The sequence below is a fragment of the Lycorma delicatula genome, chromosome 6 (genome assembly GCF_047948215.1).
Source record: "Lycorma delicatula isolate Av1 chromosome 6, ASM4794821v1, whole genome shotgun sequence".
NCBI lineage: Eukaryota > Metazoa > Arthropoda > Insecta > Hemiptera > Fulgoridae > Lycorma > Lycorma delicatula.
Window position 1 is genome coordinate 17096472 of NC_134460.1, and position 18399 is coordinate 17114870.

General features: G+C 28.3%; 1 protein-coding gene across 1 annotated transcript in view; it reads right to left on the reverse strand.

Moving 5' to 3' along the window:
• mgl (low-density lipoprotein receptor-related protein megalin) overlaps nucleotides 1-18399 on the reverse strand; it is a 129114-nt gene that overhangs the window by 80530 nt on the left and 30185 nt on the right. The window contains exons 15-23 of the mRNA XM_075369293.1: nucleotides 17040-17253; nucleotides 13736-13995; nucleotides 13172-13385; nucleotides 9932-10071; nucleotides 9206-9342; nucleotides 6251-6428; nucleotides 4332-4518; nucleotides 3011-3213; nucleotides 1039-1223 (exon numbers count right to left, since the gene is read on the reverse strand). Coding sequence (XP_075225408.1) covers nucleotides 1039-1223; nucleotides 3011-3213; nucleotides 4332-4518; nucleotides 6251-6428; nucleotides 9206-9342; nucleotides 9932-10071; nucleotides 13172-13385; nucleotides 13736-13995; nucleotides 17040-17253 — 1718 coding nt within the window. The remainder of the gene's footprint in view (nucleotides 1-1038; nucleotides 1224-3010; nucleotides 3214-4331; nucleotides 4519-6250; nucleotides 6429-9205; nucleotides 9343-9931; nucleotides 10072-13171; nucleotides 13386-13735; nucleotides 13996-17039; nucleotides 17254-18399) is intronic.

Here is an 18399-nt window from a genome sequence, read left to right on the forward strand (position 1 = left end):
GGAAGCCAAAAAATTTCAAGTTGGCATTATAAAAACTATAAAATTAAAAAATAAAATTACTTTTCAGTGTGTAAGGATCCCACTTTTACTAACAGAATCATGGAATCTGAAACTACAACAATGTCAGAAGTTTATTGTTAAATGCTTAAGAAGCAGGAGAGATCAATTCAAATCAAATAACACAGGGTATTAATACTACAAGGATATTGTACTTCTAATTGATAATGTACAGCTCCATCAGTAGTTCAACTGTAGGATTAGACCATCCCAGCCCATCAAACCCACAATTGATGTTGTGTTACTAATGTCTTCTTCTAAATGAAAGTATGTCAAGCCATCCAGAACATCAGGGTAACTAGATATTACAACCATGGAACTTTCCAATGAGGACCCATTAAATATTTTTCATGAAATAAACACCTGTATGTAGATACATTTAGTTCAGTAAGTGATTTATATTATAAAATATATTTCCTTAATTTTATTATCCACCAACCAAGTTTGGAAGTAATACATAGTCCATGTATGTAAAAATGAAAAAAGCCAATGGGCATTCAGATGACTTAAATAAAATAAATATTTTAAACGATTTATGTCCCTATCTGTTTTAATTAATAAATTGAAACAATTTAAATTGTTTCTTTGTTAAATTTTAATTCAATTATCTAGACTGAGCAGTCATACAAAATTTTACAACTGTACAGAGATCTTTTAAGAATTAAACAAATTTTGAATTCTTCTATACAATTCATTTTACCTTTTTTCATTTATTTACAATTTTCACAATAAAGCAGATAATAAGTTTAGAGGATAATGATGATTAATTAATATAAGTTAATAATAAATTTTTATATTATAACCTTACTAATAATTATTTATACTGTTAGAAAACTATTCTTCAATACACTGAGGGGAAATAGACAATAAATAACATGAGAATAAGTATTTTAATCATAAACACAGTGCTATATCAAGCGCAACCAAAAGAAAAATACTGCAACTGTTTTAACTTAAATTATAATTACTAAAATAACGTACCCTGGACTTGGATCGAGCATCATTCCTCTTGGTTGTGTAATGTTTTCTTTAAGCAACACAACTCTACCAGAACCGTTTTCTCTTGCAACTTCGATAGTGTTCAATCTTGAATCAAGCCAGTATATATTTCCACCAACCCAATCGTAAGCTAAACCTTCAACTAAATCAAGTCCTGAGGATATTACCTGTAATTTAATAAAACTGTGAAACTAAAAATAGTATTTATTATACACACATAAAATACGTACACTACGTTTCCAGGTTTAAAATCCAGGTTCAAAATTACACATTAAACCTTTTTTTTAAATAAAAATTTTGATATCATTTGAAAAAAACAATTAATTATTGTAATTTTTACAAATATTTGCCTTACTCAAATATTTTTTTATAAATTTATTAACATATGTAAAATAAAACAAGGTTTATTTAATTTTTTACTGGTTTTTACTTTTAATCTCATTAAAAAAAAATCCATATTATTGCTAAAATGAATTATCAATTTTAAGGACTAAGCCAAAGTCCTTTATGAAATGGAATATAAATCTTAAAGAATATAGGGTACTAAATAAGATATTTAACATCATCCCTTACAATCTCATGGTTCTATAATGTATGTTTGGAATCACCCACCACATACCATAGGCTGCTATGTGTGACAGGTATGGTTACAATTCCAATCACACTTGTTTTTACATGATTGGTAACTGCATGCAATTGGATTTTTGCTAATGTTGTTGGTTATTAATATCTTACAAAGAGAAGGAATGTGTTTGAAAACACATAATTCTTTATTATTAAAATAGTATTATTTTTTTATTTGTAGACTTTTTATGAATAACTTATACTTTAGCATTGATCCCACTTCGTCCTAAATATAATTATTTCAATTTGTTACTACAGTATATCAAATTTAATTATCTAATTTAAATTTTATGGTCAAACTTTTTATTTTTGCTTATTTTTAAGGAATGATTGTTATCTTACAAGGCAACCAAAGAAATAACATATTTACATAACAATACAAAAGTCATTTCACAAATTAATTTCAATTTTATTCTAAAATAAAAAAATAAAAAATTACATATAAGAGCTTGGGAATTATTGGTTCCTGTAATTGTTATACTATTTTCTGTAAATCAAATAATTAATTGTCTAGTCTGTAATTCTATTTGTGAATGTGGAACCTTTTCAAATTTATAATTATCTGTTGATCACAGTACACTTACTTGTAATTAAATAGTTGTAGTAATAAACTACACTCTACCTACTGTTAAAAAAAACCTTCGAAGAACAAAGAGGCTGATTGTATCAATTGATAAGTGAATTCAAAAGGTTTTGTAGAAAAATCAACAAGAAATGAAGTATGGTTAAGCAGATATATAACTATTACAAAATATTATTCTTAACAATTTAGAAAATTAAGTAATTTTTTCAACATTTTGCAGAATTATTCTGTTAGAGCGGTTTATTTTTTTTATAAAGGAAATATTTTGACATAAGTATTATTTAAATGAGTAATACAGCAAGTCAAAATGAATAAATTTAAATTATGAATCAGATGTGTACAGTGATTTTAATGGTTTACAGTTCTGCTAATTCGTAAAACTTCACTACATTAAGATTTAGAGTTAATTTATTCACAGAAAGTGTTATATAATACTTTTAGTAAATACATTTTAATGTTACTGTATGTTAGGCTATACTTTTAATTTCTTCTTAACTTTTTAAAAATTAAAAAAAAACTGCATTCTTACAATCTGATGATTCTGTAATAAGTGGAATATCTCAGAGAGTAGTAAACAGGAAATTTTGGGGTTTAGAAAGAAGTAAAATGCCACTGAATAAAGCCATATTTAATAAACTGATTCTTATTTATGATCACTGATGTTAAAGACAAATGAGTGTAGAAATCAATTCTTCTTAAAAAAAAAAGAATCACACTAATTAAAACAAGAAAATGTAAAATTATTACATCTTTAGGTTCACTTCCTCGATCAAGCCTTGATATTTTTTTTAGCTTCATGTCAGACCAAAATATAGTACCAGTATGCATATTGGATGTTGTTGCAACAACATTCTCTACTATAACAGGTACCCTTTCCAAACTGTGTTCTTGTAGATCAGCTACTACAATTGAATGTCGATTTGAAATTATCAAAAATGCTGCACTGTGATCTGAAATGAAAATAATTATATTATTATTAGTAAAATTTTATTTAAAAAAATAAATCATATGAATATTTTCTCCCAATGAAACAATCATGAAATAGAAAATTTAAAAAGTAGTTTGAAAATTAGTTGCAAATTATGTCAGAGTTTGTTTTTCATTATATACTGACCAGAACTTAACACATCAATTTAGTCAAATTTCATACCTTTCATTCAAGAAGAGATTTTTGATTTTAAGATTTTGCTTCCTCCTCAAATTCACTTCTGATTTTGTTTCAGGAACTTTTATTTGAAGTAATAATGATTAATTTCTCATAAAAGCCCTTTTTCCTTTTTATATAATAACTTACATGTTACATTAATTTCATAATACAGATGTATGTAAATTATAGTGAATAACAAATAATATTAGCAATACAACAAACAAATTATCATAGATTATTATAGAATAGAATTAATTAATCAGTTAATATTTTATTCTGCATTATACTGCTCATACATAATATAATGTGCAATAAATCTGCTATTCTTATATATCTATTGTATTGTAATACAGCAAGGTATTAGGTCATTTTTCAAAATATATTACAGTAATATTATTTGTAAGATATTACTGTTTAATTCTAACCTTTTTTCTTTTTATATGAATGTACAGAATTTTTTTTTTATTATTGTGATTTATAGAAGAAATAAAATTATTATTAAATAACAATAAATTTCACTAATATAAATTGAATATATATAAAGAACATTAACAACAGTTTTATGTAGAATGCACTGCAGTAGATTTTTATTTTATTATTAATTTTAAACATTCTGGCTGTCTTATTAACATAATTAATAAAAAAATTGTTACTTTAAAGATGAACACAAAAATTTATAAAAAAAAAGGCCTTGTCATTTTATGTGTGTAATTAATTAAAAGCAAGTTTAAGATTTGTTCTCAAATATTCTTATGCTTTCATCTACATATTATAAAACAAAGAAAATTATATAAAATTAAACCCTGCACACACACACACACACACACACACACACACACACACACACACACACACACACACACACACACACACACACACACCTATTCTTTAACTTTCACCTAAGTAAAACAACAGACTTACTTAAAGCTTTGCAGGTTCTTTTGTCCGTTTCCAATTTATATCCTTCAGCACATGTACAATAGAAACTTCCTTTAGTATTTGTACACTCTTGAGAACACATGCCAGGTGGATCGCATTCATTCCAGTCTTGACAAGTCATGCTGTCATTCGCTAAAATTTCACCAGGTGGACAAGTACATAGCACACCCTAAAAGAAAGTTAAATTAATAATAAAATATTAATTAATATTTTAATAATATCCGGATAATAATTTATAAATATCATAAAAATAATTTTTGAGATTGTATTAAAAAGACAATAAAAAAATACCATTAAAAAACCTTATAAAATTAATAATTTTCATTAATTCATAGTTGATAAACATATTTATTTCCCAAATTTATTTTTAAAATTTATACCAATGAAAATATTAACTTACATTCTGAATATGAGGTACTCTAAAAAACATTAACTGACTGGCCAGTTAGTATACTGGTTAGCATGTAGTAGCTACTTGCTTGTAGCAGCTTGCCTTTTTTGTCTAATTTGTGCCACAGGTTTAAGGTTTATGGGTTTAGGTTTAATTTCTAACATGGTTTTTCACCTACCATTTCATTTTTAATCTTTCTTGTAAAATATAAGCAGAAGTATATTTGAGGTTGTTATAATAAAAATTAAAAACAAAACTTCTCTAAAATATTAAATTCTTTAAATAAATACACGTATTACAAAACTAGAAAAAAAATCAAATGAGTAAAATTTATTACTATTGCTTCATAAAAGGAAAATTTAGTTAACTGAAAATCACTTATTGTTATCTGCTAAATATAACTCTTTTACATATTTCTATATTTTCATTTCTGATAAGTGAGCTATGCATTAATTATAGACATTTTTATTAAGTTCTATGAGGTGTAAATAATACTGTGATCATGAAATTAGTTGTCGAGCAATTTATTGAATAATGATATTTTAGTAACATTAATGTCATCTAGATCACATAACTTACTGTAGTACTTGCAACAGTGTTTAATGTTTCACGTAATTGCTTGAATTTCAATGATTCATCTGTCAAATCCTTACTTTACAATTATGAAACAAGGATTTGTTTCACTTATATTGATAGTTTAATTAAAATTTATACAAGTTTTTCCTCAATATTATTATTGCTTTAGAAATGTTTAATCCATAAACAGTCAATAATTTATGTTGTTTAAATATTTGGTTCTTCATGATTCAGCATATTTCATTTCAAATATTAAACAAATAGCCCTTACTTGTAGTTTAAAAAACTGTTCAGGATAATAACTGCAACTACTACCCACAGACAGTTTTTTAAACAGATCGAATAGATCTGAATGCCAGATCAACACCATAAGATATAAGTGAATAAAATATCTCAATTGCAATAAAACATCTTTAAATAAACAATTAGGCAAAACTCTCTGTGAACAAATAAGGCAATTCTTAGTTTACCAAACATATAATCAATACAGTCTTTCAAATATATATTTTTATTAAAATTTAGTTTTTTGGTCAAAAGGAAGCTTCTATTATAATCAAGTACAATAGTTGGACACGCTTTTTATAATGTATCAGCATGCCAGCTGATCAAAATTTAGGAATCATTTGTAAGTCTGAATACCAGACTTACAAGTGATCCCTTCACTCTGTTCATCACAAGTATTGTTATACAGAAACTTCAAGCTTGAGAAAGAAACCCTAAATTGTTTCTCTTTTACCTCAGATGCATTACAAGTATACCTACCTGCATTACAACTTTTTGCACTCAAGAAAAACTGGAACAAATAGTTTAAAACACAAATTATTCTTTGTCCTTTTCTGTCCAAAAATTGGCTATGTATTCACTGGCACTATTCAATATGGGAAGAAATGAACTTATTTTATTTTACAATATTTTTAAAACACAGATGACTTACAAAAGGTGTTTGTTTGCATTCATTAGAGCACAATCCACTTTGATGTTTGCATTCAGCTAAATCACAACCAGGTCCTTCATCAGCACCATTTGGACAATCAAGTTTACCATCACAAACAACTGATATATTAACACAACGTTCTGTAACTCCTGGACATTGCCACATTCCTGAACCACAACTAAAAAATAAAAGTAGGAAAAACCAGTTAACAATTTTAAATAAAATTATTTAATAAATATGGATGATAAAAAAGAATTTGATTTTAAAGAATATTTAAAAATCAGTAGTCATTTTCAGCTTCACCCCACTGGTCATAGTACTATCATCACCATCTTGTAGAGTGGCAAATATGAACCAGACAAGTTAAATAATAATCAATAAATAGATTTTAAAAATAAATTGTGAGGTAGTGTAAATTATATTAAGTGTAAAAAGAAATTTCCTAGTCAAATTTACAAACTTTTTTCCACAAAGACAATTTCATAATTTTTTTCTACATTTAATTTTCTTTTAATAAGATTACTTCAGATATTGTAAAGTGACAGGAAGACTACAGACTACTGATCTATTTTACTTGTTCTCGGAAGTAGAATATTACTTAAAGTTATGATTTTAAAAATCACAATTTTTCAATTTTTATTTATAATTTTTTTTACTGAAGAAATTTTTTTAATTTGTTCAATTCTTATTTTAGATAATGAAATGATAAGGCAACATCTTTATCTTTTGAATGGGAAATGGACTTCAAAAATATTTTGAGAATTAAAAATTTTTTATTAGCTCCCAGAAGCTAAATATTTTGCGAAAAAAAATGATTTAAATGTAACTGTATTATTATATTTAATTATTGGGAATTAGGAAATGCCTTGGAGATAAAGGGGCCTGAGAAAATGGTTGAATTTTACTACCTTGTAGATAGAAATTTCATATCACAGAAATAAATTTCTTTAATTGAGTGAACTACAAGAGCTGAAGGAGGAAAGAGTGCCAGTCTTTGAAAGATATTGTTGAATTTCAACTCTTTTTTATTGTAAAATTTCAACTCAATAATTCAATCAGTTTAAGAATTATTACATAACGTAAATATGTATATAATGACAATTTTCTAAAGAAAATTATTGAAGCTAAATTTCATAAATCTGAAAAATATCCCTATGAATGCATGGGATCACTTTAGTCAGTCCATTATCCACGACGCTTCGATGGGACTGTTTGGGCCTTGCAATCCTTCCAGTACTTTTTCACATGTTCTGATCTTTGTACTCTTTCTAGTGTTGAAAATGTTCATGTTGTGAGTTTTTTCTTGTGAGTGTGAAACAAGTGTTTTTGTTCTTGTCTGTTTTGAATTTTCATGTTTAATTTAATTTATCTGTGGTGTCTTCTGTGTAAGGCCAATTTCCTTCAGATCCTCTCTTATTTCTTTGATCTATCTGCATCCTGCTTTGGTGTTTTTCGAGTAGAGATGGTACTGTACTAGCTGTTTCAGAAGTTTTGAATCTTGCATCCTCATGATATGTCCAAAGAATCCTAGTCTTCTCTTACGCATGGTATGGGTAAAGGTGATAGGTTCTCTCTTTGTACATGACATTTTTGGACACAATCCACAACTACCTGTCTTTCTGGTACGTTTTATTCATGCCAGATTCTTCCAATTCTTCTTTCAATTTTCTGGAGTCTTCCTTTGATTGTTCATTCAGGTGAAAGAGTGTTTCTGCTACATAAAATGCTTCTGATTTTAAAACTGTGTTCTAGTGTCTTATTTTTGTGATAGATATATTTTATTCTAAGTGTAACAGGTTAATTTTTGAGCTTTAGCTAGTTTGTTTCTTCTTATTTGCATTGAGGTCTATTCTTTCAGGTTATTTGTTATTATTTCTCTGGGATATTTAAATTAGGTTACTATTTTGATTTTATTATCGTTTATGTTTACTTCTTTTAATCATGTTAGTTTTTGGGAGATAATTTCTGTCTTTTCGAATGACATTTTGAGGCCAATTTTATTTGCAATGTTTACAAAATTCTAATATCTGTGGTTTAGCTTCATTGATGTTGTTTGCTAGCAGTACCAAGTTGTCGCAAAATCAAGACAGTTTATTTTGATTCTCCGGCCTATTTCTACCTTAGGAGAGGATTTTTTGGGCCATTCCCTCATTACCATTTCTAGAGAACAGCTGAATAATAGCTGTGATAGCCCATCACCTTGGCACAGTCTTATTTTGATCTCAAATGGTTCTGAGGGTTCATCTTTCAATTTTAGCTTCAACTTAATATTTGTAAGGGTCATTTTTATCATGTTTATTAATTTGGTACCTAGTCTGAGTGTCTTAGAATGTTTAGTAGGGATTCTCTGTGGCTACAGTCATAAGCTTTCTTGAAATCTACAAATGTTATCAACCATTTCTCTGTTTCTTTTCCTGTTGTAATCCATTATAAGCTTGAGATTCATTATCTAGTCTGGACAGCTCCTCTAGGGTCTAAAACTTCCCTGGTATTCTCTTAGTTCTTTCTCGAGTTGTGAACTGATCCTGTTGAGGATGATTCTTGAAAGAATTTTGTATGTTGTGTCAGAGAATGAGATTCTCCTGTAATTGTTCGGATCTGTTTTGTCCCATTTTTTGTGTAGTGGATGGATGAGGGCTATTGTCCAGTGTTCTAGTAGTTCTTATTTGATCCAGATGTTGACAGGCTGTTGATGAAGGACAATTTTTGCTTATCTTCCTACATGTTTTCACATCTCCAGAAAAGTCTGATCTTCTCCCACTGCTTTGTAAGTTTTCATTTCATCCAGTGCTTGGTAGACTTCTTTTATTGTGGGAGGATTGATGTTTTCTGATGGTGTTGTTATTGCAGTGTTGGTGTTTGTGACTCCTATTAAGTTTAGGAGTTATATCCCTTTATAGCACACAATTATTCTAAAAAAAAAAATAAAATAATAAAGGAATTTTATATACTTACGAGAAAGGTGGAGCACCACAAGCATGCATTAAGTGTTCATCAGATCCATCAGCACAGTCATCCCATCCATCACAAACATATGCTTTAAACACACATTGTGAATTGTTACATTTGAAATAACTTGGCTGACACGCAACCTGCAAGAAAATAAAAATATAAAAAAAAATTAATATCTTCTTTTTTTTATATTAACAATAATAATTAACCATTTTTTTAAAGATGACCACCCTCCTGGGAAAGACATTCTCACCTGCTATTCTGAAGATTCCACATTAGATTATTTGCCAGGATTTGCAAAAATTGAAAAATGTATTACTAATCAACCCAATCTAGTCATTATGACTTTATTAGTTAATATAAATTAAATAATTTTATTCATTTTTTGAGTTTAATCTTGTTTTCCAATATATTTTAATTGCTATTTAACATTACTACTTATCTGAACTTAACATTGCAGTTAAATCTTTTGAGCTTAATAAACATTTGGAATAAGCTACATAAATTAAAAGAGATTTGTTTGTTTTTTATGATTAATTAAGCAGATAGACTTGAAGAAACGTGGATTTTTTTTCACTTCTATGAATATTTTTAGCTATGTCAATATTACTGCCCTAAAGAAATTATTTTACATTTTATTAAAGATTGAAAGTATGACTGATATAACAACTTTAAAAAAAAATTATATTGCTAAAAGCACATAAAAAATGTTTTTGTTTAAAAACTTACATCACCACAAGTAGGCGGTTCATCTGACTCATCATCACAATCTGGTGTACCATCACAATGCCATGATTTTGGTATGCATATACCAGATTTTTCACATTTAAACTGCTTTTCTGAGTCACATTGATTTGGTGCAAGTGTTGCTATAAAATAACAAAAATTCACAAAAAATAAATTACAAATTTATTTTATGAAAGAAAATGTTTTAAAATTATACTTAGAAAAAAAATCAACTTTTTATTCACTGATGAATTACTAGTGGAATAAAATAGTTAATCTCATAATAAAAAAAAAAACACAAAAAAAAACAGTTTCAAACCACAACTCAAAATATTTTATGTGATGATGTAACTGATCTACCTTAATATTAAATACAAACTTTTTCAAATATTTTTAGTATTGCAAAATATATTTAGTACTTTGCAAAACAACAGCCAAAATCGCTTATCTATTCCCTGGAGAAACTTATAGTGGATTTTTCAAAAATCAGTTAAAAAGACTCTTAGTCAACTGGAACCACTCTCAAAAGAGATCATTCATGTATGGAATAAGTATATTAAAAAAATTCCAGATAATTTTTACCTAATATCTAGCAGCACTATTTGAATTATTTTATATAATAATAATCTGTTTAAAATGCAGATTAGAAGCTGGATTCAATGAAATAGATGCAAGCAAGGCTTATCAGAGAAATGAAGTCATATGACTTTTCAGTGAGCCACACTCATCTAAGTAAATAAGTGGGTTAGGAAATGCAAATTTTAATTTCTCCTAATTTTTATGAAATAAAAATCTTCTAAATGCATGTCCTTTAAGATGGTAAAACACTTGTATGATCATACAAGTGTTTTACCATCCATCTAGGGATCTCTGACTTCCATCTGTTTTGGGTTTAATAACATTTTTTTTTTGTCTTCTGTCATTTGACTGGTTTGATGCAGCTCACCAAGATTCCCTATCTAGTGCTAGTTGTTTCATTTTGGTATACCCCCTACATCCTACATCCCTAACAATTTGTTTTACATATTCTAAACGTTGCCTGCCTGCACAATTTTTTCCTTCTACCTGTCCCTCCAATATTAAAGCAACTATTCCAGGATGCCTTAATTTGTGGCCTATAAGTCTGTCTCTTCTTTGAGCTATATTTTTCAAATGCTTCTTTCTTCATCATTTGCCGCAACACCTCTTCATTTGTCACTTTATCCACCCATCTGATTTTTAACATTCTCCTATAGCATCACATTTCAAAAGCTTCTAATCTTTTCTTCTCAGGTACTCCAATCATCCAAGTTTCACTTCCATATAAAGCGACACTCCAAAAATATACTTTCAAAAATCTTTTCCTGACATTTAAATTAATTTTTGATGTGAACAAATTATATTTCTGACTGAAGGCTCATTTCGCCTGTGCTATTCGGCATTTTATATCGCTTCTGCTTCGTCCATCTTTAGTAATTCTACTTCCCAAATAACAAAATTCTTCTACCTCCATAATCTTTTCTCCTCCTATTTTCACATTCAGTGGTCCATCTTTGTTATTTCTACTACATTTCATTACTTTCATTTTGTTCTTGTTTATTTTCATGCGGTAGTTCTTGTAGGACTTCATCCATGCCATTCATTATTTCTTCTAAATCCTTTTTACTCTCAGCTAGAATTACTATATCATCAGCAAATCGTAGCATCTTTAACTTTTCACCTTGAACTGTTACTACGAATCTAAATTGTTCTTTAACATCATTAACTGCTAGTTCCATGTAAAGATTGAAAAGTAACAGGGATAGGGAACATCCTTGTTGGACTCCCTTTCTTATTACGGCTTCTTTACGTTTTTCAATTATTACTGTTGCTGTTTGGTTCCTGTAAATGTTAGCAATTGTTATTCTATCTCTGTATTTGAACCCTAATTTTTTTAAAATGCTGAACAACGGAGATTAAATACTCTGAAATAAAAAAATAACAGAATGCAGCAAATTACCTATTCATGATTCATAGCTATTAATGATTTTCAAATACTCTGTAAATTTCAGGAGGGTTAGGGAATCTTGCATCACATTAGCTGCTAATTTAACACCTGGTGATACAATTTGACAATCCCACAAGATATGCCACACTACTGAACCCCAATAAAGAAGCAGTTGTTCTCCCAGCTAATAGGTGTCAGTATATTACCTCAGATGGAATCAGGATGGTAACTGACACAATTCTTTAAATACCAATCTAACAAAGAAAGAATAAGGATTACAGAAAGAAAAGAGAAAACTAAAGAAGAGATTCCACAGAGGGCTCCTTCTGATAGGATAATTTACAATCTTGCCCAAAACCAAAAACATACTGTAAAAATTTGTATTTTAATGAGAAGTCTTAAGTAAGACAAAAAACAGTTGCCTTTAACATATGTAATTTCTATAAATACTATTAATTAAACTTCTTTTTCTGTTTAGCCTCATAACCACCAGAGGATGAATAAGGATGATATGTATGATGAATGTAAATGATGTGGTCTTGTACAGTCTCAGGTCGACCATTCCTGAGATGTGTGGTTAATTGAAACTCAACCACCAAAGAACACTGGTATCCCCAATCAAGTATTCAGATAGATGTAAAAGCCTTTACTAGGATTTGAACCTTAGAACTCTTGACTTAGAAATCAACTGATTTGCGATGATGAGTTCACCACTATACCAATCCAGTGGGTCAGTATTAATTACACTATCAATTCAACTTGTTAATTCAGGAACTTGGAAAATCTCACTGAATACCAATCTAAAAATTAAGGGTATAAAGATAAAATGCAGTAGAAGTCATGTCTGATAAATGGATTTTTGAATGTCACTGAAGTTTAAGCATGCTGTGTGTAATTTCCTTTGAGTGAATGTGCAGTTGGTAATTAATAGTAACAGTGGTGATAACCAAAAGAGTAAAAGGAAAAAAATAATAATAATAATTGCTTGACAATATTATGACATTTGGATTATCAGAAAAATTTCTACAATAAAAAAAAAAGAAAACCTTTTGACCAATGAATAAAAAGATCTATTTGTAACTTGATGGTGGTAAGTGAACTTCAAAAAATAGTTATAAGAAAGAATCATGAGATATATTTTAAAATTGTTTTAAGAGTAACAGACTGGATGAATATCAATAGGTCTTGATAGATGAAGAAGACTTACCTGGTGCAAATAATATACAATGCCATTAAAAAAAATCTATGAAAGAAGGAAGTAAAATAATAAAACTTACGACAACCCAATTCATCACTGCCATCGCTACAATCGTTAATGCCATCACATTTATAGTTCTCTTGAACACACTGTCGTAAATCAGCACATTTAAATTGAGTTGCAGAACAAGTTATTGGTGGACATCCTTCTTCATCTTGATTATCATGGCAATCATTATCACCATCACATACCCACGATGTTGGTATACAATGGCCAGTCCGAGGACAAGTAAACTGTAATGAAATGGATAGAATTGACCATGGATTAAAAAAATTAAATATTAATTAACAATAAATCATTAATTAACAGACAGCTTCATATTTCAAATATAAAACCTAAAACTAAATTAAACAATCTCACTATCACATTTTGTTATGATATATTTAACAAAACAAATCTGTATAATACTTTTTTTGGTAAAAGTATTTTAAAAGAATTCTTTTTTGTAAAAGTATTTTGAAGAAAAAAAAGTATTTTTATGAAACTTATTTTATTTATTTTTTATTGTATTATACTTTTTCAGAAAACATATTTTTGAAAAAAAGTATTTTTATGAAAAAACGTAAACTTCATTATTAGTTACCTGAAAATATGCACATGTTTGGTCTGCACAAAATTCACCTTCATCAGAACTATCGAAACAGTCATTTTCAGAATCACATTTCCATGTTGCTGGAACACATCGACCGTTATCACATTGGAACTGTGATCCAGGACACGTGACATTAACACAACCCATTTCATCACTATAATCTCCACAATCATTTTCAGCATCACATTTGAATGCTCCTGGTACACAATGTCCAGATGCACATTGGAATTCACCAGGTTTACATGTAGGTTCTGTGAAAAAAGTTATAGTAATATACTACCAAGTTGTAAAAAATAAAGTTGTTAATCTGCTTATTGAAAAAAGCTTTATCTGAAATTCTTTTCTGTTACTAATCGAATGGACAACAACCAGTGTTTGTTTTAGATAGAAAGCTGTTTTATCAAACATTAATATTATAACATTGAAATTGTAACATTGGATTAAACATTAAAAATTGGAACATTATAACATTGAATTTTGTTCAATACTCTCTAAAAAATATTTATGCAATTCAAAAGAGACTACTAATTGAGACTACAAAAAACACACCATTGTGACTAAATATAATTAATTTTTTTTTTTTGCAAATAGACCAGCATAGGACCATGCAAATATCACTTCTTTCTAGCCTCTTTTCTTTTTTTCATGTATTTCTCATTTTTTTTGGCATGGTTTCGCTTTTCCTCATCTGTCCACCTCCTTCCTCTTTTCTGTCACAAGAATCTTTGAATTATAAATTATTCTTTGGTAGTTATTTTTATTGTAACAGACCTGTTCTTTCAAGCCAATCCTTAGGAAGTCCTCTTCCACCTGTTTAAGGTAGTTTGACTTACTTTTCGTGTTCTAAATATTATATATTTATATATATTTTCTTTCTTTTTTTTTCTACGATGGTATTCCAGAAAGTAAGAATCATTTGCACATTGCATGTGCACAGTTTCACTCACAATAATGGTTCAAGACTAAATGGTCTCAGTTATTTTGTTTTGCTAGGCCCTATAGGAAATTTCATAACTGTACTGTGGCATAGATTGATTTTCCATGTGTTCATAATGAATAAAAAAATTGAAAATCCTGCGAACTATGAGATGCGATCAGTCATACATTTCTTTCATGCACAAGGTGTTTACCCTGTGGAAATTCATTGTCAAATTATTGCAGTATATAGTGACAATGTAATGAATGAAGGTAACTTTAAGGAAAATATTGAACAGCTGAAAGAGCAAATTGATAGATATGTTAAACAGAACCTACGTTTCACATTAGATGAACTTAATGATAAATTTCCTGTATGTTCATGGTCTCTTTTACATGAAATTATGACTGTTCACCTAAATTACCATAAAATTTTGTCCAATGGGTGCCAAGAATGTTGACAGACAATCACAAAAAAAGCATGTCTCTAGTTCTGTCATTCCTGGAGCAGTACAACAGAGATGGCAATTAAATTCTAGATCACATAGTGACTGGTGATGAAACGTGGGCATAATAAAATGTTTTTATCAAAATAAATTTGGCTTTTATTAAAAAAAAAAATGTCTAGAAATCTGCTGAACTATGAATTAGATTTAAAATTCTTGTAGTCAATTAATAATATTTGTTTTAATGCCTTTACAGCTGCCACTGGATATGGTTTAACAAATATGTGTAATGTTGTAGATGTTGTTGATGAAGTACACAGTTGAATCCCCATATTTTACTAGTATAATTTATTTATTACTAGCATCCCCATCGTGGCTTTGCCCGCACTACATGGTTATATATGATTAATTGTGTATCAACCAATATTTTGTCATTTTGGACAAATACGAGCAAAATCAGACCATAAATACAATTTTTTTTAAATATCTTGACCTCAGTGCCACCTAATGGTTCCAAACTAAATCAGAAGCCTTCGCAAGCATGCGCCAAACTCACAAACTTTTAATAAAACCGTATTATCTTAATTAGGCAACTATAGGCAAATTTGTTAAACACTTTTTTTATTTATTTTTATTTTTTACACTTTATTCACTAATGCACTTTTTCACAGTCCTTTTTCTGACCACTTAGGAAAAAGTGTCAGAGCTTAGATACTCTGCCTGCGAGATCTTCAAGTTTGTTCTTTTCGCTTAGATACTTTTTTGCTTGTGAGATCTTCCAGATAAATTTAAAAAATGAAAAAAAATTGTATTATGTATCTTGTCCGCACGGGTAATTTTCTTTCTATCTTCTATACATATGGATAGGAGAAAGTCTGTTTATATATTTGTTTGTTTTGTAAATATATCAATACTGGTACTTCCTAGCAAGTACAGTTAAAAAAAAAAAAATGTTTCTTTCCATGTAACTAATATATATTCTGAATATGAGCCAAATCTGTTGATAAATACAATTTTTTAAATATCTCGATTTCAGAGCCATCTAGTGGGTCCAAACTAATCCAGAAACCTTCACGAGCATGTGCACAACAACTCACTAAAGTTTCATCATAGTCGGATGAATAGTATAGGAATGCTTACAGGGCAAACCAACAAACAAATATTCATTTATATATATATATATATATATATAGAAGATTTTTGTAAAAAGAAAGGATTTGTACAATCAGTGTCAATAATTTTATTTTTTATAATTTTTTTAATGAATTTTAAACTGAATTTAATTATTTATTATTTTCTAATACCTATTAAAAAAAAATAAATTTACAAATAAAATGTAATATAGTTCACAGATAAAACATATTTAAAAATTAAACATTAATCAATGTGAATCTGCTAAAACTTTTATGCTAAAATAATTATTTACATAAAATGCAGTTAGACAAACATTCTATGGCAATACGAATTTAAGCACACATAATAGAGAATTTATCATGCCATACAGGGGAATGCATCATGCTAAACCAGTACAAGATGCAAACAGTTCATGATCAATGATGTCATCAATCAGGCTTTAGTGAAATCATTTTTTTAATTTATATGAAACGATATAACTTTGTATAAAAATGTCATAAAAAACAAAACAAACAAAGTAAGATCAGATTATGCTTTTATTCAAAATATTAGCTATGAAAGATTGACAACTGATTACCCAGTACAAATGGAAAATTGTGTCTACTCAATATAAAAAATCTTTCAATTTCTAAATAAAAAACTATATTAAAAAAGAATGAGAAAAATAAAATGGTATGTAGTAATAAAAAAAAAATTAAGTAAGAAATAACTGAAAAAACTACATAAATAAATACAGTTATTAGACTGAACTAATAACATTTTATATCATTTAACCGTAATGAATGAAATTTTACACTTACTTGTGCAGTTCTGCTCTTCATCAGAGTTATCTAAACAGTCATCATCACCATCACAAACCCATGCTTTAGAAATACAACGCTGATTATTACATGTAAAATCCCATTTGTTTGGACATGCAGTAAGTGGTGGTTCAGAACTTGGATCGGCTACACAAATACTACCTCCTTCTGGTCTTTCTTCCAGTTTTTCTCCATAAGGACAACCACAATGTACCTAAGTTAAACCCATTAACAAATGCAATTTATTATATTTAATTTTATAAGCATGTAATAAGAAATAAATGATGAGTAGGCATCAGTTTTATAAATTTTTTATTAGAAAAAAAAATAATGATCTCAGTAAGGTGGGATTTCTAGATGAAGAATCCTTGTCTTTTAATTCTTACATGACAAGAACTCAATATCATTCAGTACAAGCATGTAGATTGGTATATTATAAATACTGGCTATTTTTTAGTCTTGAGTTTATTTTCATGTATTTCCATTATAACTGGTGATATTTCTTATAATTTTATATTTTTACAGCGTAAGAAATAATTTATAAGAAACTTTTAATATTATTAATTATTTTTATTAAACTGATCATTGCAATTATTACAGTTTGACATATCTATGATGATGTCACTGTCAGAACAAGTTATCATTTTGATTTTGACAATGCTAACAAAACTTTTAATAAGTGACACAGATAAGTTGTTGACTTAAAATTTTTTTTCTTTTTTTTTTTACTTCTATAACAAAACACAGAAAAGTCCAAACTAACTAAACTGTATAGTTAAAACTAAATGATTTAGAAGTATTAATGTTTAAATAAAATTAGTACCTTACAGAACCTTTTTTTTTTTAATTACTAAAGAATAATTACAGAGCATTTATTATTTACAAGAATCAATAAATAACATATTATATATAAATAAATAAATAATATATTTCTAGACACATTCAACCATCTACAGTTAGTTTCATATTTTGCAGATTAAAACAATAATTTTCATATAAAGACTATCTTTTACAGAGTGACTGAAAGCCACACATCCCGTGGGAGAAAAGCAGTTTTGAATAATTTTTCAATTCATCAAATGTGTAGGGGTTTTCAGAATAAACATTTTTCCCTTCAAATAAGTTAGGAGAAGAAAGCTCTGAAAATTGAGGGTTCAAGAACCAATACACGTTCATAATAGAACATCACTGTTTTCACTTTCTGAATTCATCTATGATAGCCTATGCATTCTATTGCTGAGAATGGATCAATGAATTTTAGATTTCTGATAAAGGTTTAAGAGTCAAAATATGTAGATGCCTAAAAGAGATACTCTCAACAACTCTTCCTGGCTTTGAAAATGAGAAATGAGTTTATAAA